Below are 27,447 nucleotides of genomic sequence, written 5' to 3' on the forward strand. Positions count from 1 at the left end.
ATTAGAATGGTTAACTAATCCACATTAGACTTCCTTGCATTTGAACTATCTAGGAACATAATAAACTGGATGATTTTTTAAAACTGTTCCAACATAGATACCAAAACTCCTGATTGGTAAACTACCCGACGTTATCAGGAGTGTACATAAGATCGATTTGTGAGTGCACCCACGAAAGGAAGCATGCTTGGGAAAAAAATATCTGAAATTGAATCAATTTGCCAAAATCTATGGCAATCATTACCAAACATTATTTTTGAGAAACAAATTTTCAACAAGGGCATAATGATCTGGCAGGGAACTGTGCACAATCCAAGTAAGTACCAAAACATATCCACTGAATCCATTGTCTTTAAATGCAATTACTATCGCCACAACTTTTCACTTTGAAATTGCCTCTGCTCTTGAGGATTGCACTTGCATGCAGTGAAAAGCCATTTAAACATATTCTATTGCCAATATCTTTCATGGTAAGAGAATGTTTTGATGGCACATGGTTAATCTGTGAATAACAGGCTTTCAAAAGAATTCTTTTTAATCTAGTGACACCTTTATGATAAAAAAAGTTTTATTCAAGGTATATGAGCTTCCGTGTGCATGTACACTTCCTTAGACAGGTAGTCTGAAGCAAGAGAACCAATTCTAGTTCAGTGTCCATGCACACTTCAGATACGTTGAAATGGAAGTTATCAGTCCATACTTGTACACTGAACAGTAGAATGTAATGTAATTTGGAGTGGAAGAATGGAATGTATTTTTGGGTCTGGTGAGGAGACATACATCACCCTACTTTAAAGAAAAGCATGTTGTTAGTTACCTCCATGCTTGAGAGGAGATGGGTGGAACATAATAACAGGGTCCAGTTAATTTTTCTCAGCATCCCAGTTTTAAGAAGGTACATTTACACATCCATCTCCAATTGTGATATATTTATTTGCTTCACTATGTTCTCCCCCCTACCACCACCAATAAATCCAAACAAAGGGCGACCACATGAACCAAGCTTGTTATTTCTTCTTGGTCCTTCCATCTGTTAAACATCTTCATTACATTGTATGCTAATTTGCTGCTCACCCTCTGCCTATATGTATGGACTGGTAGTTTCCATTTCAACATATCTAAAGAAGCGTGTGTGCACACAAAAGCTTATGGCTTGAATAAAACTCTGTTAGCCTTAAAGGTGCCACTGAACTCAAATTTTGTTCAGTTTATAATAAGCTGGTCTTTTAAAAAATGTCTAGATTGATGAGTCTTCAGCAATATCATAGCACAAAGGAAAAGGCAAAGAGAAACACACAAAAGCATTGGCAACAAATGGAATAAATGGGACTAATGTCAAACCGCATGCCTAGGTAGCTATGCCTGAGTGACTCATCATCTTCAAGAGGCGTCAAGTGAAGATACACAATGGAACAATTGTCCTACACACACTGTCTTTTATCTGAGAACTTTCAAGTGCCTTGAACATACTGATGAATCAAGGATCGCAACCAGGTATTGGCATTCTCACAATACAGAGAGAGAGAGAGAGAGAGAGAGAGAGAGAGAGAGAGAGAGAGAGAAGGGAAGTGTGGGAGAAAGTTGCTAAATATAAAAAAGCTCTACAATTTACTCATCACCAGGTCAGGCAGTAACACTGATGGGAAGCAAAGCCCAGAATTCTAGCACTCAAATGTTCTTTTTATTCCAAGACTAGCACAGCAAGTTTTTGGTTGCAAACATACACATAACTTCTCAATCTGTCAAATTTAATTTGGAGCATGCATATTCCCCTGTGTACATTTTTGCCTCTGAAAATCATACCTGTAAATTCTTAGAGAAATATTAAATATTCAGAAGGAAGGAAAACCTCTGCTTGGATGTTTAAAAAATGAAAAAGTAGTTATCCTAAACAGGAATCCAGATCATATACCAGGTTTTTAAAAAATACATTATTTTTGAAAGTCACTGTTCTTTATTTGGAATTATATGGCTCTGCCTCCAGGCTGGCTGTGTGATCATTTTAGGCTGAACCACTCCTTCTTCTCATGATCACAAGAAGTTTGCATCCCCAATCCCCCCCCCCCAAAAAGGGGGGAAGGGTGTGAATGTACCCTTGGTAAATTTGTGTGGGTTTTGCAGGCTACTAATCAAAAAGGCTTAGTATATCTTCATGTACAATGCACTAGCAAGATTCAAATGGGTAGCCATGTTGGTCTGAAGGACCACAATAAAATCAGAGTCCAGTAGCACTTTTAAGACCAACAAAGACTTATTTAAGGTGTGAGCTTTCGAGTGCAAGCACTCTTCCTCAGTTCATAGTCTGAGGAAGAGTGCTTGCACTCGAAAGCTTAGACCATAAATAAATCTTTCTTGGTCTTAAAGGTGCTACTGGACTCTGATTTTATAATGCACTAGCAAATTAATGAAGACTTGACATACTATGTTCCCTTTTCAGCCATTTTAACAGAACCAGTTAAGGATGCTGCAATGATGGTTACACAGGCAAGACCATGACAACGTTTTCACTTGTTTTGAGTGCATTCAAACAAACGATGGACAGAATCCTCCATGCAATCCCTGTTGTGTTCAGTGTGTAAGGTCAAGAGACCCTCCATATTAGAGGTGCCTTTCCCCCTAAGTTCTCAGCCAGCATCTCTCTTGCAGCTCTTGTCTGCAACTGCCTCAAGACTAGGGAAGTACCCAGAAGATCAGTGTTTATCCCAAGAAACTGGCCCAAGTATAGCCACGTACAGTCAAATCCTGCAGTTGTACTTTTTCATGGACTGATGCCACCCCTTCCTGGGGAAGCCAGGAGACTGTAGCAAAGATCAGGTTGGGAAATATTGGGGGGGGGGGGGGGGAGAAAGTCTAAAAGTGTGTGTTCATCTTGATCCCAGTTGACCATCCAGACATTAGGCTAGACTAAGCATCTGCCCCTTGCGACCCCCAGGACAGGTTGTATGCTTCCTTGCCCTCATATTAATTCTTCTATTTTGGATGCTATAATCTTTATTTCTCTCCAAATGCTAATGTGTTTATCCCTTATATTATCTGAGAAGTGCTAGTTTAAATTGTTTAGGATTTCCTTTCAAATAAAAATATAATTGAATTCAGTATTCATCTGCCACAGTTCCTACAGTTGGACTCTGATATACATTGGTGAGAATCTTGCTGTTATCAGCCTCTCACTCCTGTCACTTTAAATATTAATTCCCCATCGTAATTCATGACAGACCATTTCCAGTAACAAGTGGCAAATAAGGAAACAAAGAGACTGATAACTAGGAACAAGAAGCAGAGGTAGAAGAAGAGTAGCTATACCCCACTTTTTTTATACACTAAGGAGTCTCACACTTCACACAGTGGAGGAAAGCAAGTAGGATAATCTTTCTATTCCATTGCAACATTTCCATTTTTAAAAAAGGATATTGCAGTAGTAGAAAAGGTATAGAAAAGGCCAGCCAAAATGACCAAGGGGTGGATTACCTTACATACAAGAAAGATGAAAACATTTGAGACCTTTAAATCAAAAAACACACTAACAAAAGGGAGACACAAAAAAGTTTACAAAGTTATACATGATGAGGAAAAATGTATAGAAAGGGTTTTTTTCTCTGTCTCCCAACACTTAAAGTCATCCAATAAAGCTGATCAGTAGTAAAATCACACAAAAGAAGGTATTCACACAATGCGTGAGTAACTTTAGGAGTTTGCTATATGCTGATAGATACTGGCTTTGGTAACTTTAATAGAGGATCCAAGTTTCATGGACACTGTTAGCCATGACACCCAAATGGAGCCTCCTGGATCAGATCATATGAATACCAGTCACTGGGGGCAAACAAGATGGAAGAGCTATTGCCTTCAAGACTGGCTTGTGCCCTTTCGAGAATCATTGATCTGACCACTGTCATAATAACAATATGGGACTAGATAAAGCCTTGGCCTAATTCTAAATATTCTATCTATGTTCCAAGGAATGATCCTATTTCAGTTTTTCCAATATATTAATGGGAATAAACTTTGAACAGACTAGACACACTTGTAAAACTCGATGCTCATAAGCCCAGTTGTGTGGTCTGCTTTCTTCAGTATGTGTTTGTGTCCACACCTTCCATTCTGATATTAAACCCACACCTGGAGTACTGTGTGCAGTACTGTGGAGGCCTCACTTCAAGAAGCACATAGATAAAATTGAAAGGGTACAGAGGAGAGCGACGAGGATGATCTGGGGCCAAGGGACCAAGCCCTATGAAGATAGGTTGAGGGACTTGGGAATGTTCAGCCTGGAGAAAAGGAGGATGAGAGGGTGATAGCCCTCTTTAAGTATTTGAAAGGTTGTCACTTGGAGGAGGGCAGCATGCTGTTTCTGTTGGCTGCAGAGGAAAGGACGCGCAGTAATGGGTTTAAACTACAAGTACAATGATATAGAGTAGATATCAGGAAAAAAATGTTCATAGTCAGATTAGTTCAGCAGTGGAATAGGTTGCCTAAGGAGGTGGTGAGCTCCCCCTCACTGGCAGTCTTCAAGCAAAGGTTGGATACACACTTTTCTTGGATGCTTTAGGATGCTTTGGGCTGATCCTGCATTGAGCAGGGGGTTGGATTAGATGGCCTGTATGGCCCCTTCCAACTCTATGATTCTGTGATTCTGTGATTCTGTAAAACCAGAGAGCAGAGTGAATTGGGGGTTCCCTTTTAGTGTTCCTAGCCCAGCAACTGCTGCACGTACTGCTGAGGAAAATGTTTTCACTGCAAACAGAGATGGCTTCTCCAAAATCCCATTGAAATGTTGTCACTGGGGTCATTAAAGAGGACAGAAACAAATAGGATGAATGTAAAGGACCCATGTACAAAAGGAGATTTATTATTATTGTTTCTTTTTTCTAATACAGTGGAGAAGGTATAATGAGGTGCAAAAAACCTACTTGAGAAATAATGTTTTTTTAACATTAATTAAGTTTAAATCTTCATTTGTTCATTCCAAGGTTAAACCAATCAATCTGTACATACAGATGCTGTAAAAGTATGGAAGAGTGATCAGATGTATCTGAAGATACTATCCAACTGGGATCAAAAATAAAATATTTCAACCAGCTAAAGAGGCAATATGTTTTAAAAGAGTTATAGAAGCCTATATATTAGTGACTAATCAGTTTGGAGGGTATCACCATATTTCATCTAACACTTGAGAAATTGAAACAATAAAATATGCTGCAAATAAAGAAACAAAATGGCTTACTAGGTTAAACAAAACAGAAGTTAGAAAGCTTCCCTGCATAAAACTGCTTCAGGGAGTATTCAGCATCATGTATTTTTATCTGTTGCAAATACAAGTGAATACTGAGAATCGCCTATGACATTATACTTCATTCCCATTAATTCTGTTAGCAGTACAGCTAGCTCAGGGATCATTTGAACTCTTAGAATGCCCCCGCAGACTTGTATTTCATTGTCTATTAATATAGTTCATGCCATATATGATACAATTTTGAGCTGTCAATAAATTCTGCTAATAGCCCTTGCTTATAGTTCTGTTGAGTCTCTGCTGTAACTTTGCAAGTGCAACTTCTACTGTAATTACTAACACTAAAAAAAAGTGCAAATATCCCACTGAGGCTCCAATATGAACTTGCTGAACACTGAACACTAATTTTCCTTTTGGCTCCGATTCAAATGTCTAGGTTTTTGTCTTTACAGCAAAGAAAGGTAACTTTTAAAAAACCAAGCGGCATGTTCAACATAGCAATGGGTTTACTGGATCTGGGTGTTATTTTGTCCCCTGGGAAAGATGGAACCTAAGCTTGTGAAACACACATGCTACTTGTGGTGACCCCATTGAGTTTTCAAGGCAAGAGATTAACAGAGGTGGCTTGCCATTGGCTGCCTCTGCATAACAACCCTGGACTTCCTTGGTGGTCTCCCATCCAAGTACTAATCAGGGCTGAGCCTGTACAACATCTGAGATCTGACAAAACCGTGCTAGCCTGAGACATCTTGGGCAGGACATACAATACATACATCCCAACACTTCACTCTGTAGGGAACATCCATCCTTTCCCTTATCCTCCTGTTGCTGATGAGGGAGACAATTGAGATTGTGCTGCCTTGCCGGGCTGCACCCACTCAGCTGAGTGGTTGTGCCAAGGGAGATGTCTAAGCAGAGTCCAGTCCAGGAGGTCGGGAGCCAAAAGGAACAGAGTTCACAGCAAGTGGGGAGAGGAGCAGAGTCAAGCCAAGCCAAGCCAAGGTCGTAAGCCAGGGAGAGAGTCAGGAGCAGAATCAGGAGCCAAGCCATAGGTTGAAGGGCCAGTGCGTAGTCAGAAAACAAGCCAGGAGTAGAAGAGCCAGAGCATGGTTGGAAGACAAGCCAAAGGTCAAAGAGTCGGGAATCACAGGAGCAGAGCTTCACTGTACCAAACTGGAACAGGAGTCTCAGGAGACAGGCAGGGTAACGCATGCCTTGGCCCCCAAAAGGGCCTTGTCTCAATGTCCTGATATAGACAGAACCTGGGTGGAACAGCCCTCATTCAGAGGGCCTGCAGTTGGAGTCAATCTTTGTTGGAGGAAGTCAGTGCACCTGGCCTCTATTTACCCTGACAGCCTGCTGCCTGGTGTGCTGATCTTCTGACAGCTATCAGGGTATATCACCTCCTCTGATGCTGCCATTCTGGGCCGGCTGGAGCCTTCACCCGCATCTCCAGTGCTGCTTCTCTTGTGCGTCTTCTCAGCTGGTAGCTGTTTTGTCCATGGGCTTGACATAACACGGCTGGGTCTCAGCCTGGCTGGGCCCAGGCTGCTCATCCCCGGGGAGATCAGGCAGTTCCTGGTCTGTGGCTGCTAGGTCTCCCAGAATCTCCAGAACAGTGGTCCCCAACCTGCGGGCCGCGGCCCGGTGCTGGGCCTTGAAGGCCATGGCGCCGGTCCGCGGCTCCCTCTCCCCGCCCCCCCCGCAGTAAAAAACTTCCCGGGCCGCAAGCTTGCGGCCCGGGAAGCTTCTTACTGCGGGAGGGCAGGGAGAGGGAATCAGGGCCGGACCGATGAGCGGGCGCAGTCCGCGCGGGCGCGGCCCGATGCCCTGCCAGTCCCCAGCCTCAGAAAGGTTGGGGACCACTGCTCCAGAAGATCTGCTGCCTCTGGAGCACCCCCTGGTGCCAGATTGATGGGTGCAAGCATGACAGCAACAGGTGATATCTATATGCCTAAATGGACCTGTACAGGGTAGCAGGACCCGCTGTAATGTCAAATGAACAAGCTGTTTATTCTTTTTAATTTAAGATAAAAACAAATAAAGTTGTTCCCTTGAATAAAAGGTCTTCCACCCTCAGGATGGACTCAGGAGGAAGGGCCATGTGTTATAGTCAAGCATGTCTCCTCAATACTAGAGTAGAATAGATGAGGCATCAGTGAAATGTCTGGCTGCATAAATTTGTTGTTTGGAAAGGTGCAATGCTTCGGCTTGGAGAAGTTTTGCAAGATGTTTATTGTCTTCAGGTAGAAGCTTATATTTTCTTTTCCCAGAGGATCAACTGGTACCCTCTCATGATTGCACTATAGTTGGAAATGCACAGGTTGAGGGCTGCAAAAAAGTAGACCTTTCTGCTAAATGCATCTGTTTCTCACTCCTCTCCATCAGCCAGTGGTGAATGTGACCTGCATGTTGTTTTGCCTGCATCTCTTTGACTATGAGGAAGGAAACCAGTATATGACAAAATCAATAGGAGTAACATTTGGCTACACTCTATATAGATTTTCTATCTTCTTGGAAATGGCTGTCATGCTAGCTGATTTCTGTCATAGGGCTTTCACCAGTGCCCTCTAGCATAGCAAGAGCAATTATATCTAAATCAGAGTCCAGTAGCACCTTTAAGATCAAAAAAGATTTATTCTTCCTCAGCACTCTTTGTCAGATTTGCACTCGAAAGCTCACGCCTTGAATAAATCTTTGTTGGTCTTAAATGTGTTACTGGACTCTGATTTTATTGAATCTTTGTTGGTCTTAAAGGTGTTACTACACTCTGATTTGATTGTGCTACTTCAGACCAACATGGCTACTCATTTGCAATTATATCTAGTTAGTCAGTGCAAAGTTTGCCTAAGATCTCATCCCAAGGTCTTGGGTTGCTGGAAATCACTTCTAATTCCAACAATTTAGCCATCCTGCACACAGCTTAAATCTTCATTAGATGACATTGGGTCAGGGTCTCCTACTGTGTTATCAGGGGATTAGTCTGATCGTAGATTTGAATCTGGACCAGAAGAGGAGTCCGCACTTTGATCTTAGAATCTGAATATCTCAGTAGCATATGAGGGGAAGTTGCAGGTGTGTAACAAATCAGTGGTCCAGCAGATTCACAACTCTATGCTGAGTGATGTTCTAAAGATGCCTTTCCTTGTCACCAGTCACCCCATTCCTTGTGTCCAGGAGGTATGAAATAGTAGGGGTAGCCTTGGCAAGAAGGCGAAGGCATTGAACCCTGTCATGTTACTGGAGAAGATGGTTCTGATGGGGTCATTGATGCTGGAACTGGTCAATTACCTTGACCACCCAATGTACCATGACCAACCTTATCTCTTTTTTCAAGAAAGTGACTACCTTGCTAGATCAGAAGACAGAATCAGAATAACGGATGATCTTGATAGGCTCAAGAACTGGGCTAAACTGAATAAAGTGAAATTCAATAGGGACAAATGTAAAGTATATAGGAATAACTATATACATCAATATAGGATGGGGGAGATTTGTCGTGGCAGTACTATGTGCGAAAAGGATCTAGGAGCCTTAGTAGACCATACATTGAACATGAGTGAAAGAAAGGGTGGTTGCAATGAGAAATCAAGTTTCTTTAAACAAGGCAGTTACTTTACAGGTTGTAATTCTTAGTTACAGGCTTTAAAAAGATATCCATAGACTTCTTTCTGATGTTAAGAATTTTTATCCCCAAACACTTTGTTTTTCTTTTATTTTGAGTTCCCCTGAAGTCCTATGGTTTCAAGAAAGTGGGCATTCTTAGTTTGTACCACCACTTTCTCCCTTCTTAGATGAACCAGTATCCCACTGAGGTAACTGAAGCACTTTCTCTCACACAAATCTAAGAAATACACATACGTGATTTCCCCTTACTAACTAAGCAAGGATCCCCTGCTTCCTTAGAAGTATTCTTCCAATTTGGTCTAATTTGGTAGTTAACATCTTACTTTCCAAATTTTCACTGCCAAATAACTACCGTAGTTGTCCAGACTCTGTGTAGATTAGCTGTTAGTTCTCTCACTAGAGTTTCTCCTTAAAGAATGTGATCAGTTTAGGTTCTGTAAGATTCAGAGTAGACTCAGAATGCCTTCCCGCCAGCAAACAGCCAGAATATCAACTTCTATCCAGCTGTTGTTGGCCAATCAGAGGGCTCAGAACAACCTGTGGCTCTGCCTCTCTCTGCTTAGTGAGGATTTTTAACCCTTCAGCAACTGTTGATGTTGTTTCAGCACTTCAAACCTTATTTTCTAAGTGCTGTCTATCACAGTGCTCATAAGAGTGTTGTCATTTTCATATCAAACTTGGTACATTTCAAAAATAAACTCTTCTGTGTTATATCTTATGCAGAAAACACTTGAAAAAGAAAATTCTTAGTGAAACCAAATTCACAATGTAGCTGCAAAGAACACATTCTCACAACATGGTGGCAAAGGACTGAGGAGGGTGGGGGTCCTCCCTGCAAAGCACGTGAGTGTTGGGTGGGAACAAGGATTCTTGCAGGCTTTGCAGGGGAACGGTTCCCCTTGAAGTGTTAACAGTGTGCTAAAATACCAGTAGCTATGGCTTGCCTGCACAAGCACAGTACCCCAATGTGGGACAAAACAGAAGACTGAAGATGAACAATAAGCTGCAGGCTTGAAAAGTATATTTTTCCTGAAATAACAATTGCCTCACATTTTGTTAACAGAAGGATTCATTCTTATATCATGCAATGCAGAATCCTCTGCAGAAGAAAAAATGTGGGTTACTCAGGAGTAAATAATGTGTCGCATAGCTAGTTTTTGAGTAAAATTTATATACTGCAGTAACCTCTGGCATGCATATTACTCAGATTCTTGGCAGGCTCAGTCAGATTTGCCTCCACTGGTGGAAATGTAAAAGATTTCTTCTGTTTTACAAAGTTTGCTAGAATATCTCTGAGGTAGGAAAAGGAAAGAAATGTTCTTAAAATACTTAACAAATTGCTTTTTCATATTTCTTTTGGTGTGCAGAAGTGGCTCTTATTTCTGTATTATACCACAGAAATGTGAAAACATCTATAAAATGTTTATGTTGTAGTAAACTGTTTTTTAAAATGAAAAAAATCTTGGTTTTTATTATGTGACAGGTTTGCATGTTGTCAATGTAAATAAATTTCTTCAAGCAGATTTAACTGCAGTAAGTAAAAAATAAATGCTTAAAATCTCTACAGATGACAAAATTGAATCATACATCTCCAAAATAGCCACAGCAGGTGCAGCAAATGATTAATAGTAGCATTTCCAGCGTATCTAAGTAGACGTGGGATATTTGTGGAAAACCAATACGTTCTTTTAATTGCAACTAATGCAAATAGATGTTAATTTGCTAAAGGTGAAGCATTTGCAATATGGCTCTTTATTTGTAGCATTCAATTAGCATAGTTTTGTAGATGAGTCACGCAACTGGAAGCTAGAAACATCAGATGTGCTATATTCTTGTAATTTAAAAAAAATACTTATGTCTATACCACTGTGTCAGTGATCTCCGCCCATAAAATGGGATGCAGCTGAAGCTCTTCAGGGAGAAGTGATATATTTTATAGTAATAATCTCCATTCTAGCCCTGCTGGTTAGATTACCTTTATTCCCTCTTTTTAAAATATATGGAATTGAGGCTGTGAAAAAAACATGATTAAAATCAGTCTAGGATTTGAACACAGATCTGGCAGTTTGTAGTGACCCACAACAGCAATTACTTCATGATCCTTACTACAACAGTGTAGGATAGGTTCTCATTTTCTCCATAATAATTATGTGGTGGGGAACTCAGAGAATTCTGGGTGACAATCCTATAATATTGGCTAAAAACAAGTCCCAGGCTATAACCTGTTTCCATCAACAAAAAAATGAATCAATATATTCCAGTGGCTCTCCAGATCTTTCAAGCCACCATGAAGTCCTGCTTACTTTATGGGATCCTTTTGTGGATCGAGGCCAATTGTATGGCTGCATCTTTCTGACCCCAGACTATGGGTATTCCCAACTCTGTAGTTTGTTCCACTCTATGTGCTGAGTTGGGTTACCAATCTATTGAATCTCTTGCGTGGACTTTCACCATCAAATACTGGCTTCAGTTACAGTTTAGGCTACCACTAAATAGCCTTGTTACATTTATATTTGTTGACCCATATATTTCAAAATGGTCCCAATTAATAGTTTCCAAAATCAAATCTCTAGGCATTGATCTGGACTCTTTGGCCAACTCTAGTAACAATTACATATTACAGTAAATTCAAAAAAGAATTTGGGACAATGAAGGTCTGTCAATCTATGCTGCCGCAGGTGGGATGTGCTCCCTATGCTCACTGGGTCTTATTTATCCTTCAGATTTTATGGCCTACTACTTTTCTAATCTAACTATTTCATCTTATCATAGAGCTTTTATGTAAACCAGATTTAATATATTCCCCTCGGCTATGGTTACAGGCAGATACAAGGGCACTCATCACAATGGAAGAGATTGCAGCTACTGCCATAATGAATCAGATTCACTTTATCACATCATTTTATGTTGTATTAATTATGATCAAACTTGCAAATGTCTGATTCTACCTCTGTTACCTTCTGTTAATGTACCAGATGACAAGGCTATCAGCCTTTTGTTGGATGATAAGTCCTCGGTAATTAGTGATCGGGTTGTGGAATTTTTATTGATGGTTATGTTGCTTAAGTCTAAGAGATAAAGGTTTTTAGATTGTCTTGTTGTTATTAGACCCATACTTATATCATTGTACCTGCTCTAATTGTAAAGTATTCTGTCATGAAGGTTACTTGCTGTAACTTTCATTGTTGTTTTAGTGCCATTAAAGGTTTATGTATCTGTATGTAGGTGAATTCTAGGTAATTCTTAAAACTACTGTGTGGTAAAAGGGGAAATTTGATTTCCCCCCTCACAACTCAGTCTCTTGGCTATTATTAACAGTTCAGTCCTACTTAAACTTTAAGCACATGTAAACTTACTGACATTTATGGGCTTAAAGGCATACTCAAATCTACTGAGGATCAGAGTAACACAATTCTGTGCTCAATTATGCGGGAGTTAAACCCTCTGATTTATTGAGCAATCATGTATGGGGATGATAGCCTTCCCCATAAAAATAAAGGGAAAAGACAAGAGAAGGGTAATCAGATCCATTCCTAGGTTTCCCTCAGATGGCGTGCAGTGAAAGAAACAGATTTTTCATGACTAGGAGGGGAACGAGCACCTCTAAGACTTCCCTTTCCTCACTACCTCATTTCCATCAGGCTGGTTCTGATGTAGCTCTTATTCTTTTCTCTAGCCATCACTGTGGCTTTTCTGTTGCTAAAGCTAATATATTGCAGGACTGGGGCAGTGATACAGTTTGGCATTGCCAGGCTGTATTTCCAACACCTCTACTGGTCCCTCAGCAGCAGGAAGTACATAGGTACACTATTGTCCCCTCAGCAAATAATATGTACTAGAAATCCAGATACATAATTTTCACTATCCTGGCCCATTGAGTCAAGGTGGGTTTCCAGAAATATTTATGCGTTTGCATTTCACACTGCTTGGTCTCCAAGGCAGTGTTATGATCATACATAAGCATCATATTTATTTGTTTATTTAATGTTCTCCCAGTGAATTATAGTATGTCCCATATGGGAGTAAAAGAGAACATTTTTTTTCCAGAGTGTTTCTTCCCCTTTATGTCTTGCCTGTTACACTTCTTTTGTGATCTGCATGAAGGTCAGACTGAGGGAGTGATGGGCTGTAGTTGAGGCTCTGTGGTAGAACAGCTGCAGAAGGTCCCAGGTCTCATATCTGCAGAGGTTCCTGGGTTCAGTCTCCAGCAGCTCCAGGGAAAGGCTTGGTAGGTTATGTGAAACTCTGGAAAACTGCTGCGAGCCTGAGTAGATGATATTGATGTAACACATTTCCATAAAATATAACTTGATTAATAGAATACACAACAGTATGAAGCTATGCATATGTGATGAACTACATTTTATAAAAGCTTAGAAGTGCTGTACAAACAGCTGAACAACTATGAAGAAGAACAAGAAAAGAAGACTTGGCTTTTATATCCTGCTTTTCTCTACCAGAAGGAGTCTCAAAGCAGCTTACATTTGCCTTCTCTTCCTTTCCTTACAACAGGCACCCTGTGAGGTAGGTGGGGCTGAGAGAGCCCCGATATTACTGCTCTGTGAGAACAGTACTATCAGGACTGTGACAAGCTGAAGGCTACCCAGCTGGCTGCATGTGGAGAAGTGGGGAATCAAACCCAGCTTGCCAGATTAGAAACTCCTCTGAACCACTGCACCATGCTACGATTAATTCTTCATAGAAACAGAGACATGAGTGATAGGCTGCTCCAAGCAATCTGAGTGCTTAGCATCAGCTGAACAGAGATAGACTTGAGAGCTGCATGCTGAGGAGAGAATGCATCAGATTTCTGCCTTTATTTAGTTGAGTCTGCTTTCATGTGACTGGGGCATTTTTGGTCCCTTCTGGGATGCTATAGGAGGGGAAGAACCATGCCTGGAAGGCCTGACTCTTTCCCTTCCACACGGACCTAGGCTGGGATAGGCACCATTGGCACCCGCAGCAGGCAAGGGAGTGTGGAAATATTAATGTCCCCTTGCTGCAGGGCAAGAGAAGGCCTAAAGCAGGCCAGGCTCTGGATGGAGATGGGCTGGACCAAAATCATGTAAAAGCGAGAATTAGCCCTGTTGCCATACAAGCACCGGCCCAGCCTTTTTGCCCAGTGCGGAATCAGTCTTAGAGAAAAAATTAGAAGAATATAACACAGTTCAAAACTCAATTCTGGTGTTTCAAAAGAAGGGAGTTGGGTGTCTACTAGTTTTCTGGAAAGAGTCAGAGAATGTTCAAAGAAAGTGTAGTGGAAGGTTTGGGAAACATGTAACAAAAACCTCTCAACAAAAATTTAAGTGACTTAAGAAACTCTTATTAGCCTTAAACATAAGAACTAAAGTTTGTACATTTACTAGTTTTACCTCAGAAATTCCAACCCCTGATTTCACCTGACCTTTCTCTTCTATGACCCATTACGCATGGCAGTAGCCACGCCGAGCTGCTGTCGGGCATTGCATCAGGGTGGCATGCCCCAACACTTCCTGTGTATGCACAGGGGAGGAAATCTCCCAGTGTATGTGGACTGTACCGGTGTAGCAGGGGGCATGGGGCCTCCACCGCACGATGGCAGGGGAGAGGCATGCCACTCTCCCACCATGGCGGGGGTGTGGGATGCCCTGGCCAGCTCTGCAGCTCTGTGGAGCTGACAGGGGTGTGAGGTGTTCCTGTAGGTTGGGGGATTATGCACGGCCAACATAAGATTCTGCGTTCCCTTATCATGGGCCTTCCGGGGCACTGTGCCAGGCCAGGACTGGGATAGCAGCAGTGTCGTGTGCAATCGAGGCTGTCAGACTCCCTGGAGATGAGCCTAATGCTGGGAGCAATTGAGGACAAAAGAAGAAGGGGATGACAGAGAATGAGGAGGCTGGATGGAGTCACTGAAGCAGTCGGTGCAAACTTAAATGGGCTCTGGGGAATGGTAGAGGACATGAAGGCCTGGACGATCATTGTCCATGGGGTCGCGATGGGTCGGACACGACTTCGCACCTGACAACAACAACAAAATCTTGCCTCTGAGGAAGGCATCATAGCATACCTATACAAAAGTCAGCCATGCTGAACATGACAAACTTAATACCAAGTAGTTCTACTTGGGGTCAGGCAGCATGTGTTTGCACCTATAAAAATACCAGCAATTTGGTTTAGTCAGTTCTATAAACTCATCCTTCCTAAATATGGATATCTTCTGTAACAACATTTGCACTAATGACCCACTTAAAAGCAACTTGCATTTTCCAAGGGCTTCTAGAAGAACACTATGCATGCTCATTTTGTTTTCCTCTGCTGCTTGAATAACTGTACCTCCTCACACTGAGTCATCCCTTTTAATTTAAAGTGTGCATATTTTAGTGGGCCAATGCTAGCTATAGTCAAAAGTATGAAAACCATTATAGAAAATAAAAAAGCAGATGCAGAAACTCACCTAATTCCTGTCTTTGGACAGGAGAACAAACACAGCAGGGCTTGTCACTTGTGGGGATACTTCCATGCTTGGCTGAAGACAGATGGGACTAGCGACAAGTCTCTTTTAATTACTTCTTCCCATAACTGGGAAAGTGTCTGCCATTAATCACTAACCTTAACATTTTTATTCCTCCCATGTGTTTGTGAATGACAATTGTACCCAAATGGCTGATTTTGTTATTCCAATCTTCATTATCATGCTGCATATTTGTTGTGGTGCTGTTTACTAATTTACTACTAATTTACTCTCTACTTATATCTGTACTCTTATGATTCTTGTTCCATTGTCTGTGGAAGTGTGCATGCTCACGAATACTCACACCTTGAATAAAACTTTGTTGGCATTAAAGGTACCTGTGGACTCGTATTTTGTTCTGCTACAGACCAACACGGCTACCCACCTGGTGTAGCATAAGTTTGAGAAAACCAAAAAAATAATGAGTAGCCGGCGGAAACTAGATGCTGAACACATTGTAATGGTTTATTATAAAAAGGCTACAAGTTGGTGTTTTGTAGATTAGTTATCTTCATAGTTGGCAAAAAAACCAGGTCTGAAACCTTTATGAAAGGAATTTTTAAATGGACATTTCTGCTTTTTACCCAGGGAAACAATCTTTATGTATAAGTCAAAAATGCATTCATCCCCTTGTAAGGAGAAGATTGATCTCTATTAAACATAATTTATTCATTTTTAGAGATGTATTATTTACACAGTCAAAATGACTGTTTTATTTTGTGCCTCACAGAATAAAGCTTAGTACTTCTCAGGTGCCAGATAGGAAACATCTTTGATCAAAGGTCTCCATTTATTATCTCTCCTCCAAAAAAATACTGAAAATGGCACATCATAAACTGCAATCTCCAGCAAACCAACTAGCTGAGAAAATAAATGAAGGGGCAATGTAAGGGCACTGTCTTTTTTTATAACTGCGTTTTGAGCCCCATTTTGGTAAATTTAATTGGTGCCTTTTAATTAAGGTGACCAGATTTTAACATTGGTAAAGTGGGACACCATTGATCGGGGGGGGGGGGTCTTGATTAAAAATTTGGTCTATATGGAGCAACAAAAAGTTGCATAGAACGCATAGAACACACAAATAGTACTGTAATATATTTTTTAAAAATTTCAACATAAGTACAATTTGCTAGGTACACCCAGATGTCCCTCCAAAAGTGGGACAATCTGATCACCTTACTTTTAATGTCCTAGAATTAGACTTTGCCCTAATCAACACATGAAACGAAGGGTCTACTCACTAACGTTCACAGTTTTTGTACTCTTGCCTCTGCAATCCATCTCTTCTTCCCAATCCCAATCTGTTAACATTCATATTTTCAACTTTTTGAGTCAGGGACCTGTCTTTTAATTCATGTAATTACATAAAATGCAAAATTCTTTCATGGTGTTATACTACTACAGCTAACAACAACTCTAGTCTGTATTCAATCACACAGTTAAGAAAACTTAAATGTCCTTACTTTTTTTGAGAGGGAGCAGCATTTTCTGCCAATTCCACACTCCCACTGAACAGAAATTTTGCCCCCAAAAGTGAGCAATCCATTAGGAAGAACATAGTGTGAGTCTGTAGTGAGGAGGGGGGGATTTGCAAAAACTGCCATTGTCTTACCAAATACTTTAAAAATATGCATAATGGTGTGTAAACTGCAAAGATAAGTCACAACTGATAAATACGTAAGTTGGGTATGTCTTGTTTTATCCAATATGTTACTTTCATTATCAATATTATCAATTTGGTGGATACTTAAACCCAGAGCCTGGGGTCACGAACAGACAAGATGTAAACCTGAGAATCTGCATAAGAATCTGAAATCCTAAAAAAAGGAGTTCACCCCTGAATAATAAAATCAGAATCTGTAGCTTTAAGAAATGAATGCCTCCAGTGGTCCTTTCTTAGGTATCCTCAACAGTATTGCTAAACAATAATGAAGAAAGTCATAGGAAACAACCCAATAATGAAATACTTTTGGAATTTATTTAAAAAATAAATTGGAATTTATTTTTAAAAAACTGAAAGTCATAAAACAAAGTCCTATGCATATGTCTAATACAAAATATCATGCCAAATACAGGCAGGCTACAAAAATAATCCACCAGTACTGGGTATAAGTACCAGATAATCAGCTGGCTGAACCCATACTATAAACCTAGCCCTAATTATCCCTGAGCAAAAATGATTACACCTTGTTTAAACTATATAAAAGAAACATTACTAATGAACTATTGATAGCTTATATTAAATACAATGCAAAAAGCTATCATTCTCCAGACATTTGTTTACTGATTAATCTGTCCCTCTCCTGATAGCTTTCAAAAAGACTACAACCATATTATATCAAAATACATAAATATTATGATCAGACTAAACTAGCCATTTATATCAGTTAAAAGCACTGGTGGTGAAAATGACAGCAAGACACAGCTAGCTTATGGTTTTCAAGTCAGGAGACTTTCAGAGGTGGTTTGCCATTGTCTCCCTCTATGTCAAGACCTTGGTATTCCTTCGAGGTCTCTCATCCAAATACTGGCCAGGGCCAACCCAGCTTACTTTTCAAGGCTTGATGGGATCAGGCTATCTGGGATGTCCAAGTAAAGGTATATAAGCACTACCCAGAAGGAAAATGATTATGATGCTATCTGTACCCAGCTGATTCTCTTCTCTACTTTTCATTCAATAAGCAATTAATAAAGCATGTGTTTCAGAGGCAGAAGAAACAGGCCAAAGATCAGACACTACTGGCACCCTACCTGTCCTCGGAACACTTAGCCACAGTGATCCATGCCATGGTCACTTCCAGATTAGACTTCTGTAACTCGCTCTACGCAGGCCTACCCTTGTCCTTGACCCAGAAACTGCAACTGGTAGAGAATATGGCTGTGAGGGTCCTCACTAGGAGCATCTTGGAGGGCCGATATCCAGCCTGTGCTGAAACAATTTGTTGCCAGTTTGCTTTCAGATCATGTTCAAGGTTTTGTTTTTGACCTTTAAGGCTATGCATGGCCTGGGTCCTGCCAATCTGCTTATACCCCTTGCAGGGCTCTTCACTCTGCAGGTATGAATCTGCTGGTGGTCCCGGGGCCCCGGGATATTTGCCTGGCCTCGACCTGGGCCAGGGCCTTTTTGACCCTGGCCCCAACCTTGTGTGATGAGCTCCTGGAAGAGCTAAGCTGACAGAGCTCTCAAGGTTCCACAGGGCCAGTAAGATGGAGCTCTTTCACCAGGCATTTGGTTGAGGCCAGGGGAGTACCCAGAGTTACAAACTGGGGTCCCGCCCAACATTGTGTGCAGTACATCTGGCACAATAGATCTGAGCCTGATAAACCGCCTGATAAACCGCCATCTGTGAATTCGTGGTTTTGATAATCTTATTGTATGGAACTGTATGTTTAACGTTTTTACGGGATTTTATGGGGTATGTTTTTTACTGTTGTTAAGCTGCCACAAGATGACTTAGTCAAGAGAGGTGGGATATAAATTAAATTATAAATAAATAAAATTTGTGGTGCTGTGATCAGAGGACTAGGATTTGGAAGATCCAGGGCAGAGTCTGCACTTACTTTGTTTATTCCATTGTCAATCCTGTTGAATTCAGATCCATTTGAACTTGGGTCTTCCTTTTACCCCCCTCCCCATTGAAACAGGAAAGTGTTCTGCACGTGGTGAGGGTAGTTCAGAAGGGGGGGAGCCAAGCCTCTTTCTTTCTTTTCTTGAAGGGGGGGGGGAGGAGAGGAGCCAAGCAGGGAGCCTCTTTCTTTTCTTAGGGGGGGGGGAGAGGATCAAAGAAGGCAGAGGAGGGAGAAAAAAATCCAAGACCGACAGGATTTGAGAGAAATTGGGGCTTTTCCTTTAAGGCAAGCTTGTCACATTATCAGCTTTGACCAATCTGGGGTTCTCTACCATGGAGGAGAACCCAGATTCAAAACAGCCTGCTTTCTCAATTCGATTCTTTAAATATGAGCATTAAAAGCACTCTAAGATATTGCACAATAAAGGTAGGGTCACTCCAGATCAATCCTTCTTGCTGCAGAAGGAAAATTTAAATCACTCAAAATCAAATCGGAAATCACATTCTGTGTAGAGGGCAGGGACTGAATTGACCTGGGATTGGAATAAAAGCTCCGTGCAGTTTACACCCAGGTTTGAATCCCAACTCTGACATGGAATTAGGGTTGCCAACCATTAAGTGGTAGCTGGACATCTCCTGGGATTACAACTGCTCTCCTGGTGACAGAGATTAGTACACCTGAAGAAAATGGTAGCTTTGGAAAAAGAACTCTGTAGCATTGTACCTCACTGAAGTTCCTCTTCTCTCCCAACCTAGAGGTGGCAGCCTTACATGGAAGCTTGTCTCCTGATCTTGGGCCAGTCACACACTGACAGCCTACCCTATTTTCACAGGGTTCTTGTATAGATAAAATGGAGAAGAATGATGAGAAGAAAGGTGAAATGTAAGTGAAGTAAATAGCCCTATGAGGAAAGGTCGAGGCACTTGGAAATATTCACTCTGAAGAAGAGGAGATTGAGGGGCAACATGATTGCTTTCTTTGAGTATTGGAAAGGCTGTCACTTGGAGGACAAAGAGCTGCTCCTGTGGGCAGCAGAGGATAATGGGTTTAATTTACAGGAGGAAAGATACTTGGTGGATTATTAAGGGGAAAATGTTTACAGAGTAGTTTAGTAGTGGAATCATTTGCCTAGAATTGTAGTGAGATTGCCCTCACTGGCAATCTTTAAACACCAGCTGGATGAACACTTGCCAGGGATGCTTTAAGCTAATCCTGCATTGAGCAGAGAGTTGGACTAGATGGCCTGTATGGCTCCTTCCAACTCCATGATTCTATTATTTTAAATAAATAAAAAGGTTTGGTCAAAATGTAAAATGTTTTCAGGTTCATGCAAAGAAAAATGAGGATACAGACATTTTGCAGCAACATTCTAAGCATTAGAGTAATAAATTAGTCTTCTTTCCTTCAGTTGGTCAGACTGAAAATGTCTAGGTATTTTCCTACTGGTGTATTCTGAAAAGTTTTCAGGAGTTTGCCTACTTGCAGATGTATGTCCATATTTAAACCAACAGTATGGTGCTTAGTAATATTAAATGGATCCAATAACACTGCCAATAGCTATAGGAGCTCAACAGGATTTGTATTTAATGTAGGAATACCTGAAAATTTAACCACTATTGGAATCTTTTGTGTTGCCACTCAGAAAAATACAGAGAACCATTTCCCTCTTGGCTATTGTAGAAGAACATAGATGTGAATATCTCTAGGCTCAAATAAGGATTGGAAAGAAAGAGTTGTTCTTGGAGGAGTATACTTGATAGGATCAGTACTGCTTATGGCTATGTGGATGTCCCTACTTATCACTATTCAGAGATGTTTGAGTTGTGCCAAATTTTATAGCCAGGGCCTATTCTGCACACAATAGATAATGCACTTTAAATGCACTTGAGAAGTAGAATTTGCTAGGAGGGCTGGGATGCTCAGCATGGCTTTTTGCAGCACTGGGCTCAGTAAGGGGCGGGCACTAGGACAGCAGCAGGCAGGGCCCTGCAGCTATGCGGCTAAGGGTGGATCAATCTCCCACCGGCCAGCGCAACCTTTTGATGGGAGAACAGCCAACAAGCTGAGCCTCCTCACCTGAGGAGGATCCAAGGGAGCTGGGGGTATCTGCAGCGTGGGCTCAGTTGGTAGCAGTGGCAGTGGTGGCAGGGTGTGCCCAAGACAGCAGAGTCCTTATGGCAGCTGGGAGATCTGTGGGGATCTGCGCAGCACAGGCTCTAGTTCGGCTGCAGCAACTGACATCAGCTGTCTGACCAGCGGTTACAGAAACTTGGAAGCCCTTCGGTAGGGCTGAGGTGCTAGAAGGGTTGGTGGGAACAGGGCCCGTTTGGCCTCGTTCTGTGGCAGGTTTTGCATGGGATGGAGTCTGTTGGCAGGGAATCTGATGGATAGTCAGACTCCCTGGGGTTCAGGGCCTCCATTTGAGGTGGCATGTAAATGAGTATTGCTTACCTGGCTGGGAGGCCAGGAGTTCACTGCCAGACAGCCTGGGGGGCTCCCCCCCATAGATTACCTCCTGTAAGGCAGTCTTCAGTAGGCAAGGGGATCTGCTCTCCTTGCTGGGAATGGTGCAGATCCCCAGGGCGCTTCTGGAAGCCACAGGTTTTGGTGCAGTCCGCTGATTCCTAGGTCAGGCTCCCTCTCCCACGCTGTTCCAACTCTCCCGTGGGGAGGTATTAAAGCTGTGTCCATGTTTATACCCAATAACTGTGTCATGTCTTATTCCAGCCCAAAATGCCATCCTGAAAGTCAATACTCCCTATGCCGAATGACTCCCCTCCTGTCAACTCAATCAAGCTGAGTCAACAGCCCATGTGCTATTTCATTGCCCTGAACATTTTTTGGAGCAGGAGTTATACCTTACCCAACTACTGCGAAGGAGACCTTTTCACTCTGATATGAGGTTGATACATTTTATTCTTGAGGATAAGGACCCTGAGATCTCCACTGCTGTAGCACTCTTTATCTGCAAAGCTTTTTATTTAAAAACTAGTAATCAAGCCTGCTGTAATCTAAATACAGCGGGCGCTAGAGCAGGGAGCCCCCTTTGTGGGCGGCGCTTTGCGCCTCCCGATGTGTCAGGCCACCATCAAGGGAGCACGCCATCAAGGGAGCGCCATCAAGGGAGCGATCCGCGTGGCTCACAGTTGCTTCCTTGTCAGCAGGGTGGGAATCGGCCGGGCCAATCGGCAAGCGCTTCGCGCCTACCGATTGGCCTGGCCGATGGTCTGTCCAGAGGAAGGGGCCAATCAGGCCCCTTCCTCATCATGGACAAAGCCCTCCCACCAAGGGCTTAGCGAATTATTTAGTTCCTTAACACGCGGGCGTGTTAAGGATATTTAGCACTTTTATCATTCTCTGGAACATTTTTCTTTGTCCTTGTGTAGTTATTCCTTATGTCATTAAAGGTATGTGTTCGTTAAATAACACAGCAGCATGAATAAAGGATTAATTTATATTTCATAGCAATTGTAATATAAGGTTCAAGAGGACAGAAAAGCAGCAAGTTAAATTTATGAGCTCAGAAATAAAAATCTTTACCAATGTTCGATCCTGCAAAAATCTGCATTCTAGCTTGATACATGTTTGTATATTAATGTATTCAAAAGTTATAATTTATTTGGTACACTACCTAATGAGGCTAAGTATTAAGAATATAGTAAAATTAAATTTAAAAATACAACATAGCTGTAAGGGAAAGGGAAAAATTAATGCAACATACCCATAAGGGGAAGGAGAGAACTTAGAATTTGAGGTTTTACAGTATATATTGTGAAAATAGAGCCTCTTGTGGCGCAGGGAGGTAAGGCAGCAGAAATGTTGTCTGAAGCTGTCTGCCCATGAGGCTGGGAGTTCAATCCCAGCAGCCGGCTCAAGGTTGACTCAGCCTTCCATCCTTCCGAGGTCGGTAAAATGAGTACCCAGCTTGCTGGGGGGTAAACTTTAATGACTGGAGAAGGCACTGGCAAACCACCCCGTATTGAGTCTGCCATGAAAACGCTGGAGGGCGTCACCCCAAGGGTCAGACATGACCCGGTGCTTGCACAGGGGATACCTTTACCTTTACCTTATTGTGAAAATACAAAAATAAAATTAAAAAGCTACAGGGTCTCAGACCATCTTTAGTTGTGGCATTGCCCTACCTGGTTTCTCATCAAATTAGACCTCTGACAACAACTTTAGCATCTTTGGGTACCCCTCCTCTTTGCAGCTGGCACCACTGTGCTGCACAGACCCAAGGAGTTTTCGTCCCCAAACAACCTGATAAATACCTTTCTCCTCTACCACTTGCAGTGCTCTTGCTTTCACCTCTGCTCTCTCAACCACCCACATCTCTGGCTCATTCTGAATGGCTCAGCTGCTTTGCCAGGTACATTCTGCAGTCCCACACTGACTGTAAGCACCCAGATAAGTGGTCCATGTTCCCTAGCATCCTCACTTTGGCTGCCCATCTCTATGCCCAACATGCCTTCTGCTCCTCTTCAGGAGGGCCTTCTCAACCCCTTTTGTTCATGGTTCTGCTTCCCCACACCTGGATATTCTCACTTTTGTCCATGCACCAGGCAAGTTCCAGCTGCCAGCCATACCCCAGGGTCTGGCACAGCTTTCTCTATATGAATTTAGGCATCTTTTCACAGAAAATCTTTAGCTGGAAAAGACAGATTTGGCTACAATCCTACACACTTTCCTGAAAGTAAGCCCCACTGACAAAATGGGACTTACTTCTGAGTAGACCTGCTTGAGATTGCATCCTTGGTCATTTGGCTGCTTCCTCCCATGTATATAAATTTGTATTACATTTTGTTCTAATTGTTTTGTTCACCATTAGATTACTTTGGATAGTTAGCTATGAATTTATAAAAATTGTTTTATTTGGCTCTTTTCTGAAAACTACTTGCTTTCATCTTTTCAGCTCCAGCTCTCCTCTGGATTTGTCTCTTTAGGTATTTTTAGACATCTATTGTATATCTTTTTGTTCGTTTATTATGGCCTCACCCCCATTTTTCAAACCAGGCCAAAACTTCTGAGATCACACTGATTAATAGCAGTTCAACATATTACAAAACCCTGCTCAATGTTTGATCATTCTCCGGATAAAATACAAAGCATCTCAGTTGCAAGAAGAAAATCTGTCCATCCCTTAGTGCCAAAATGCTCACTCACAAAGAGAGAGTTTCTCTAAACAGCTTGCTCTTACGCATGCTTATTCAGACAAAGGTCTCAATAATGCTTGCTCCATGCGGCTAACCTTCCTGCTCTGCCCTGAAAACGGTATCATAATTCAGGATTATGTCACTGCTCATATTTCAAGGGTTAACAGATGTCTCTCTCTCACTTTGGAAAACCAGAGGATGTTTAAAAAAAAAAAAAGTTCTTGCACACTTCATTCTGAGCCCTGTCAATTCTGAAAGGTCATTCTGGTCAGCCAAGGGAGGCAAGACCTGAAACAGCTGGTGTGTGAAAAGCCTGACAGAGGCCTTCTTAAAAATTGCTGGCCTGGCAATATTAACTTTAAATTAAATGAATGAAGAGGAAAAGGCAGCAAACCTTTCAAACTTGTTCTGCTCCCATGCCCCGCTTCTGCTACCTCTTTGAAGTTCTTTTTATTTCACTGTTGCAGAACAGATGCCTATGGGCTCACGTGTAACACTCTTCAGTGGTTTTATGAGGAGCAGAGTTTACTAAGATGATTACACCCCTTCTGAACTCTTTAATATCTTCAGTATTTTCCATTTCCATTCCAATCCACCTTTGCTTTTCAAAACGACAGTAGATGTGTGGTCATTTTATTATTTCCCTGAAAGGGCTCCTATGTCTTCAAAGCTGTGTGACAGGCAGAAACTTAACAGATGAAGGGTTTCTAATCACTGCATCTCTATGACAACAGTTTGGTTATTGAGCTTCAATGTGTCATGAAATGATAAAGGCACAAAGGCCCAATTGGGAGAGGAGAGAGAGTAGCAAATCCACAACAGAAACAAAGCAAGAAATGGAAACTAATTCAGGCTACTCTGTGCTTTCAAGGACTCACATTTCTTGTTAGAGTTACCATCCAACCAGAAAAGATACTGCTAAGTTATGCCTTGTGCCTCAATTAGCAAGCGAAGCTTCTCAAAACTGGGAGATAAAATGCTACTGTTTGCAGATCAAACCACTGTCAACGAGGCAAATGGGCAAAAGAAAAATTGGCAATCATATCCATGATGCCGAATTCACAATGTCATTGATATACATACATATTTGCCATTAAGCCACAACTGACTTATGGTGGCCCCAGCAAGGGACTTTCAAGTCAAGTGAGAAACAGAGGTGGTTTCCCATTGCCTTCCTTTGCAGTGTCTTCATTGGTAGTCTAAGTACTGACCCTGATTAACTTCCTAGACATGATGCTATTGAGCTATTTACAGTGGATGAGCAATAGGGTTGTGAGTGTCCTGCACAGGGCAGGGGGTTGGACTAGATGACCCAGGATGTCCCAACTCTATGATTCTATGACTCTATGATTCTAAACCAGGCTTTCTCAACTAGGGTTTCATGAAACCCCGGGGTTTCTTGATAGCCCTGGAAGGGTTTCCCAAATGGGTGGGGTGGGGGAACATAATAAATGTTCAATGTATTTTTAAAAATTTGTTAAACATTTATTGGGTAATATGACCATATATGATCATGTCAACCCACCCACTCCATAAATGGCCAATGATGGGCCTTGAGGGGATGGGAAGGGGAGGGGCCCCAGGTGGACAGATACACAGCTATGCTTCCCAACCATATTCTGCACAATCACACCACTTCTGAGGTATCTCAAAGCCTGAAGAATGTTTTGGGGGTTTCTCAGTGGTAAAACAGTTGAGAAAGAATGGGCTACACCATGCTGCCTTCCCTTCTGCTGACACCAGCAGTGCAAGCAAAATCAATGGATGATGAAAATCCTTAGCGTGATCAAAAATCCACTACATGCATGTATACCTGACGGTGCTCGGCATACATGTAAGAAACTAAAGTCTCTCTGTATTTTCCTGGGAAAAAGGCTTGGCTTTAGGAAAATGATTCACTAATTTTGTATGTTTAATTCATGCTATTCTTGGTTGATCATTTTAGTTAAAGACTGAATGATAGCCATAGTACTAAAAGATCTCTCGTATGGCTAGCTTTTGCTATCCTACTGTATTCTCTGTAAATACAGTGGTGATATGCACTTCTAAGGATATTTTTCTTCAATAAGTGTTCAAGGATTTGGATTCTGTGTGTGCAGCTATGCTTTAAAAACAGAGAAAAAATGAATAATAGTTTTCATATGCACAAATGGAGTATGTTTGTTTTAAAAATCTATCTCTATGTTGTAAAATGTGAAAGACAAAATTGCATTACAAGGGATTTTGAGGAGCAAAAGACGCTGCTGTATCCTTACCTTTACCTCCAGATGGCATTGTTGCTACATCATCTGAGCCTGGCAAGCCAGTCCTTATCCCATTGTTGAAGGTGTGTCCATCTGCTGGTTGTAGCTGCCAGTTTAGCCCAAGCATATGCATTGCTGCAAGACAGACAAAGCCAGAAAAAAAAATAAACATGCAATGCATAGACTACCCCCCAAAAAAAGCAAAAACAAAACCCTCATGTAGGAGGAAAGGAGCATTTTGAATTATAGCAATCAGGAATATTGGGGGGGGGGCTTTTCTCCAAACCAAAAATTAAAATAAAAGGGGCCTTATCATCGTTTATATTTTCAAACGTTACTGTATTATACTATAAACATAAGTTAGATGAGCTATATATAATTTTAAAAGGGGGAAGAGATAGAAAAATGAGTTTCTTAATCTTTTCTTGCTTCCCTAAACATGACAACATATCCTTCAAAATAAAGATTTCTTATTTTGGCATATGAATGCTATAGTGAAATATGTGGGACATACATCTTGTATCTTACCAGGCTGAAAAGTTGATATCCACCAGGATAGCAGAATTAATATCTAACTTCACAATAGGACCAGGATTTTTCTGAGTGGTTTTGCATTATTTGTCATATATTTAAATTTCATTGTGAAAAATTCCTGTTAGAAAACATTTCATTTTATTTCTAGCTCCATAGACCTTATCCTTCTGGAAGAAGCTTGGGAATTGTACCAGTGGAAAAAGGACTGATGGACAATTTTTTAAGACTGCTGCAGGAGAACCAATAAAGACATTTTTGTACACACATTCCTTTTGTCCCACAACAGTCTCTGGCTAAACTTATTCTTAGAAGCACTTTGTGACCACAAGGGCTTTTCACAAGTTGCTTTGTAAAAAGGCCAACATATAACTAAGAAGCAAGCATGGGAATATGACAGACACATTTACATACACTTTCATTTGTCATGGAGGTACCCTCAAGAGGAAGCTGGGCCTCCTTGCAGCTGAGTGAATAGTACTTGATTCTTGGTGATTTATGAAAAAAAATTTGGGAGACTATTCACAGATGGCTATGTTTTCCATGGGCACTATACTCCAGAATGTTTCAACTGTCAGGTGAAAAGGGATTCTGCTCAAGATG

The 27,447-nt window shown here is 41.5% G+C and overlaps 1 protein-coding gene across 19 annotated transcripts in view; it reads right to left on the reverse strand.

Annotated features, from left to right (window-relative positions):
* The window catches only part of TENM2 (teneurin transmembrane protein 2), a 1,331,635-nt gene that overhangs the window by 207,267 nt on the left and 1,096,921 nt on the right, over positions 1-27,447 (reverse strand). For all 19 annotated transcript variants that reach the window (XM_077327160.1, XM_077327169.1, XM_077327168.1 and 16 more), the window contains one exon: positions 26,326-26,448. In XM_077327160.1, coding sequence (XP_077183275.1) covers positions 26,326-26,448 — 123 coding nt within the window. The remainder of the gene's footprint in view (positions 1-26,325; positions 26,449-27,447) is intronic.

This window comes from Paroedura picta, chromosome 3 (assembly GCF_049243985.1).
Source record: "Paroedura picta isolate Pp20150507F chromosome 3, Ppicta_v3.0, whole genome shotgun sequence".
Taxonomy (NCBI): domain Eukaryota; kingdom Metazoa; phylum Chordata; class Lepidosauria; order Squamata; family Gekkonidae; genus Paroedura; species Paroedura picta.